Source organism: Syngnathus typhle, linkage group LG2 (genome assembly GCF_033458585.1).
Source record: "Syngnathus typhle isolate RoL2023-S1 ecotype Sweden linkage group LG2, RoL_Styp_1.0, whole genome shotgun sequence".
Taxonomy (NCBI): Eukaryota; Metazoa; Chordata; class Actinopteri; order Syngnathiformes; family Syngnathidae; genus Syngnathus; species Syngnathus typhle.
Genome location: NC_083739.1, coordinates 16,018,940 through 16,025,427, shown reverse-complemented (window position 1 = coordinate 16,025,427; position 6,488 = coordinate 16,018,940). Strand labels below are relative to the sequence as shown.

Here is a 6,488-nt window from a genome sequence, read left to right as displayed (position 1 = left end):
CTGTTTAAGAAGTTTCCTAATCTGAAATGGAGATGAGATGGGATGGCATAAGATTAATGGAAGGGATTAGATGTAAACTTTAATAACATCCATGTGCTGCATTAAGGGAGTGTTCCAAAAAAATATTTTTTTTTTCATATTTGTTAAAACACAAGAGGAAATGAAGGCATTTAGCAATGGTCAGACAAACAATTTAATCAACAATCCAGGCTACTGCCCTCATTAATCACAACCTTTTGATTTAAAAAAAAAATCTTTATGATGACTCCTTGAGACGAGGGTTGTTATCCCTTCGTGGGCCCACATTACCATCTCGTGGCCAAAAGTATTGCAGCATACACAAAAACCACACTAGAAATGAGCTTCTAATAAATAAATTGTATTATTACTTAAAATGGCAATACTCCACTGTTTGGCACCCAATTATTTCTGTTTGTTTACGTGTTATTACGACGCGTGGGTTGCAACCAAATAGGAACGAACGTCTGTGTTTCGTTTCCGAGCCGGAAGCGGAAGCGGTGCTGAGCGAACAAACCAAAATGGCGAGCCAAGAGGAGTCGGTGCGGGAGTTCGTGGCTGTTACTGATGTCGATGAGGAGAGGGCCCGCTTCTTCTTGGAGTCTGCTGGTTGGAATTTGCAGGTACGGGCTTTACGCTTGAACTTCGGTTCCGATGTTCTGCAAGATATAAACAGATCAGACAACATAACTGCGACGAGTGAGTTAGCTACCTGGCTAATTTTAGCGTGTGTTGCCGGTAATTTATGCAAGTCACTGACTGACAATAGCCGCGAGTCTTTTTCTGTCATCAGCCCTGCGGCTGTTGAAAAAGCAGATGACGAGTAAAGTTGCAAAAACACTTGTTCTTAGAATGCCACCCCCATTTCGCTCCTACACGTAAAACTGTGGCTCCTGATCGTCGCGAGCCTGTTTAGCTAGTCATCGACCAAATCGTTGTTATTTTGACAGTGTTGTGAAGCAATTAAAATATCGATGACGTCAAAAAGCTGAGGCGATCGTGTAGTCATCACAACAGAGACTGTCAACGTATTTTTATTTCATTTTTCTATAAACGTATTTAATTGCTTTCTTAGAGAAGCGCTTGCCACTGGGATTGTTTGATTTTGAATCCAAGTTTCGACAACACTTGCTCGACAATTAGACAACGTTGTTTCCTTTCCGAATCTAATTAAGTCGGTGTAGCAACTTGCTGCTACAGTAAACAGAGTCAAAAGGAACTCGATCATAGGCCAATAAGAAAACAGTGCTGTCTGTGCCCAGGATACCTGATGCTGAGACCTGAGTTGAACAGGACAGAGAGAGGCGGTAGGAACAGAAACTCTCACAAATAATTGTCTCCAAAAATATCATTGAAAGTATTTTGAAGTAAGTAGGAATGTCCCGCTCAAATTTCTTTCTGCAACCAAACAAGAAACACTGGATTCCTGATGCCCAGTCTTGATCAAATGCATTAAGAAGACAAATACAAGGGGCTAATAAATGAGAATGGGTATGGTCAAAATGTTAATGTCGCCATAATGAAATACAGTTTATCCCCATTAAGGGTTTTCTCCAAATAACATTCAACGAATAACCATTTCTATTGTCTTTCCCCTATGCATATATAACACAGATTTTATTCACATATATATACGTAAATGAATTTAAATGAACCACAAATATCCAGTAGACAAATACCCTTTCAAATATGTACTATAAACCGTTTTCAAGTATTACAATAAAATGCCACAAATTAAAACAAATAAAATAATAAAGTGCATCAAATAATATTCAGTGTGTCTACCATTGAACCAGTTAAAGTACTAATGGTGAATAGGCCAACAACCTCCCGCGTCAAGTACTAATCGAACCTGGGTTCTTGCCGTCCGTTTATATTCATGACTGCTGAATTCCCAATATCACTCGAGATGCAAAAAACTGGAGTCATATCTTTGAACCAAATCCACTCACGACCCTTGAGACAGGTAGTTCTACACCTAAATTTGTTAACTGAATGAATTAACAAATTCTGAATTTCACAGCTGGCACTTGGCAGTTTCTTTGAAGACGGAACTGATGATGACATTGTGGCACTTCCCCCACCCGAAGGAGGCACCTCAATGTCCAGATCCACGGTCCCGAGGTTGTCATTTCTTCTAACAAATGTTGGCCATTTTTTAATTGGGCCATGATGTAAGGCACACCTGCACAAGCTGAGAGTTGTATCAAACATACACTACATGATCACAGTGATTGATACATTGAGAATTTTCATTGTAGATCAGAATAAGTCCTGTTCCAAATGTTAATACAAACCTGATACAGAGCAGATATGTGCCGCTGTGGGGCCAGTGTAAACATATCAGACTAGAAATCTAAATAACAGAAAAGACAAATATTGTATAATTTTTTTATCCGACCTCAGCTTGTGCGGGTGTACTTGATATAACTTTATCTAACGGTCTCTCCCACCATCATCAGCTCTCAGCACCGAGTGACGTCATTCAGAGACTTAATTCACGAAGCAGAAGAAGAGAGTGATGAGGAGGAAGGTCAAAGGTCAGTCAGTAAATCACTAAAATGTATTCAGCATGTGACTGACTGACGGACGTTATTACACTGGTGTGCGTTCTTTGCTGCATTTATGCGGGCCATGGAAAATTGCCAACCTTTCCACTCGCTCTCGGTCACAACTCCCAAGTATTGCCTCGGTTAGTGAAATATGGTGCTATTTGATTTCATATGAATTGGTACTCGACAGCACCAACTGACTCTACTGCGAACTTTAGTACTCATCCCTAGTAGGGTTAGCAATGACTTCAGTGGGGGAAAAAGTGGAAAGCCAACTCAATCACCCAACCTTCAACAAATAAAGCAAGCAGTTTACCTCAAGAAGAGGAGACTAAAGGGAGAACCCCTCTTTCCACCCTTTCAAAAAAAGAAAAAAAAAGCGTGCAGAAGACAGCAAAGACAAATATATTACTCAAGTTTTCCTTTGTGAACTAATTGAGATGCTTAGCCTTTGTTTGGGTAATCTATGATGTGCCTCCCTCCAGGTTCTTTGCAGGCGGATCAGAACGCAGTGGGCAGCAAATTGTCGGGCCTCCTAAAAAGAAGAGTCCCAATGAAGTGGTGGAAGATTTGTTCAAAGGCGCCAAAGAGCACGGTGCTGTGCCCCTGGAGCGCAGTGGGAAGGGGGCAGGAGAATCCAGCAGATCAAAAGTAAAATGAAGGAAACATTTAAAATGTTTTTCAGATTTTAGGTTTTTATTTTTATTCTATTTTTTATGTTGCATTGTCTTCTCATGACTTAGGCCTTTGGTGGAGGTGGATACAGGCTCGGAGCAGCTCCTGAAGAGGAGTCAGCATATGTTTCTGCTGGGAGACGTGATCAAAACGCCATACAGGATGTGAGTAGGCGCTATGGTGATTTTTCTTTGTATTTTCATTGGTATTTTATTTTTATTAACTTACTACACCATAATCACCATCCACATTAATTTTTGTAAAGCGTGTTGAACAAGGCAAAATGTATATGCATACCATTTACCATTAAAGTCTTTCTTAGAATGTCTGGCACTAGAAAGCTGGGAGGGGTTGCAAAGAATAACTGCTTAGTGAGTCAGAGAAGGAGACGTGCTTTGAATTCAAACAGGCGATCTAATGACAGATAATGATATCGTGTCTACATGCTAGCATTAACAATCTACTGTATGCCTTCCACGTGAAGCACACAAACTTGTATTGAATATGCTAACACAATTTATTCAGATGTCTAATTGGTAAAAAAGACAACAATAAAAGCTTCAGTCACATTTTGGAATAGGGCAGTGCTTCTCAATTATTTTCTGTTACGCCCCCCCCTAGCAAGAAGAAAACTATTCGCGCCCCCCCTCCCCACCGTGACTATCCTAACTTGTCTTGTAAGTCGTAATCTGTTGCACTGTCGCAAACGTGACAGAAGTAACAATGAGAGCGCCACTGCCCCCTGCTGTAGTAAACGCGCAATTACACTTTATTCTAGTACTGCCAAAAAAAAAGCCTGTTCCCCAGGGTCACACGCGCCCCCCCAGGAATAGCACCGCGCCCCCCAAGGGGGGCGCGCCCCACTATTTGAGAAGCACTGGAATAGGGGAACATTTCACAGAGCAGTAACACACTTGCCTTTGGTATGTTCTCAAATGGAATTGTTCATTTATTTTCAGTGCATCCTTTTACCATGTTTAGGTACACGTAGTGCTGAAACTGTGGAAGTCAGGTTTCAGTCTGGATGAGGGCGAACTCCGGAACTACAACGATCCTGCCAACGCTCACTTCCTTGAGGCGATCCGCAGAGGGTATTCACTTGTTGAATGAACCTAACACGTGTTTTGGTTGCGACGCATTGTTGCAAATTTGTAAAACATACATACAGGCGCACACACACACGCAGCATGCTGCTCCACTTTGATGAACGTTATGTCGCGCTGCAGGGAGATTCCCTTAGAGCTAAGGCAGCGTTCACGTGGGGGCCAGGTCAACCTGGACATGGAGGACCACAGAGATGAAGACTTCACCAAACCCAAAATGGCCTTCAGAGCCTTTGGAGGAGAGGGACAAAAATTAGGAAGGTGAGATTCAATTCCTCCTTTCTTTTGTTTTGTTTCAATCACATCTGTTTTTCTCTTCTTCTTCTTCTTATTCTTATTATTATTATTATTATTTGTTTGTGGAGCAGAAACTTATTTAAATGACAAAACTATATAAATCTAAGGAGAACACATCTACAACGTTCAAATTAAAAAGATGAAATTCAAGTAGACACTTAAGTGCGTATTTAACTAATACACATAAACTCGACCAATTAAACATTGAAAGAATATTGAAACAAGTGAGTTTTTGCATTGCAACGTGTATTTTTGATCGCAACCTAAAAATACAAAAAAACTTTTTCCTATAAATAAGTCACACCCTCTTTCAGATTTTTACCAGCCAATGAAAAATGGAAAGAGAGCTTTGCAAAAAGATTAAGAAACAATTTAACGTGGCTCGGTTCTGATCGTTGTTTTGTGCACGTTTTCTTCTCCTAGTGCCGCCCCAGTGTTGGTTCCTGGTCCCGCCCCCTCTCAGCAGGACCAAGCGGCGAACGAAGCCCAGGCCAGTGCCTCCGTGAACCTAGACGCCTCCCAACCCGTCACCAACATACAGATCCGACTGGCGGATGGCGGCAGGCTGATACAAAAATTCAACCATACCCACAGGTGCCACAGAGATCATTAAAAACAATCTTGCATGCTTCGTGGGCAGAAATGATAGTTGCTCAATGAGCCTGGTCAAACTTGTGATGGTTCTCTGCACCCACCAGGGTGTCTGATCTACGGCAGTTTGTGGTGGCGGCCCGGCCCACCATGGCGGCCAGAGCGTTTGTCCTGATGACCACCTTCCCCAACAAGGAGCTGTCGGACGAGAGCCAGACACTTCAGCAGGCCAACCTCCTCAACGCCGTCATTGTGCAGCGGTTCCAATGAAGCTGGAGGTAAAGACCACCGCCCAAGCTTGAGCGGCCACCTTTCCCCCCTTGAAACCTGCTGCCCCTCCTTCCCTGAGGAGGAGACACAGACTTCTGTTTGGACCTCTATTTTCTCATTTTTATTTTCTAAAAAGGATTCTCCCTAGCATCCATCTCTTGTCTACGCTGACTGCAGAAGAAGAGATGTTGCCGGTTTTCTAACCTTGCATCATCTACAGTATGGTGCCCATCAGTAAAGTAGCACAATCCCATTTGGTTCTCAAGTCTGCATAGACCCGACATTCTGGTTCCCGTTGCTTATGTGGAACAAACCAACGAACCACAACAAAGTCTATTTTGGTTCAAATTAGTTTCTTATTTTCTCTTTTTGATCAACAGTGTATGATGATTATCACAGCAAGACTGCAGGATTTTGTTTTTGTGTGGCATCGCAGCTACTTATTGTTTTATTATTAATACAAACTGGTTATAGAGTGAAAAGAGTTCACAATGTAGATTGTAAACGCTGGCTCGTAGCTGTGGAAGGTGGACATCTTCTATGCATCCTTGGGCAACATGGGAATACATTTGGACCTCTGAGAAAATAAATTCATACGATCAACGTGTAAAGAGCTCTTGTTTTCCATAAAGTAGGGAAATACCCACTGCTACTCGGAAATTGTCAGTGTGATTATAACAATAAATGCCATACTGTCTTTTGGATTCATTTTAATGTCAGACTGTAAAATGGGAAGGTTTTTAACGCAGGGTGATATTCGACTTTCTGCTTCCTTTGTATACAGGATCAGGCAGTAGTGCATTAATCAATTTAATCTGCGTGGATTCTGATATATATATATATATATTTTAATATGGTCATTCCACATAAATTCAATTACATAACAAATGTCCAAAGAAATATGATAATCAAAGCAATAGTTATTTATTGACCTGTTGGAAACAACAGAAATACGTTGCTTTTCCCCTTCTAAATTGAGCAC

General features: G+C 41.5%; 1 protein-coding gene across 1 annotated transcript; it reads left to right on the top strand.

The window, feature by feature from the left end:
* Positions 1-484: 484 nt before the first annotated feature.
* nsfl1c (NSFL1 (p97) cofactor (p47)) lies at positions 485-6,203 on the top strand. Its single transcript, XM_061272857.1, has 9 exons — positions 485-641; positions 2,042-2,142; positions 2,481-2,558; positions 3,056-3,221; positions 3,314-3,409; positions 4,227-4,336; positions 4,472-4,609; positions 5,069-5,239; positions 5,344-6,203. Exons 1-9 carry the CDS (start codon positions 540-542, stop codon positions 5,504-5,506), a joined length of 1,125 nt encoding a protein of 374 aa, XP_061128841.1. The 5' UTR covers positions 485-539; the 3' UTR covers positions 5,507-6,203.
* Positions 6,204-6,488: the final 285 nt, after the last annotated feature.

Bases quoted from the DNA above. Each gene is read 5' to 3' on its own strand.
- nsfl1c (XM_061272857.1), top strand. From the start codon at position 540: ATGGCGAGCCAAGAGGAGTCGGTGCGGGAGTTCGTGGCTGTTACTGAT. The intron at 2,143-2,480 runs GTTGTCATTTCT...CACCATCATCAG, and splicing joins TCCAGATCCACGGTCCCGAG to CTCTCAGCACCGAGTGACGT. The intron at 4,337-4,471 runs GTATTCACTTGT...GTCGCGCTGCAG, and splicing joins CTTGAGGCGATCCGCAGAGG to GGAGATTCCCTTAGAGCTAA.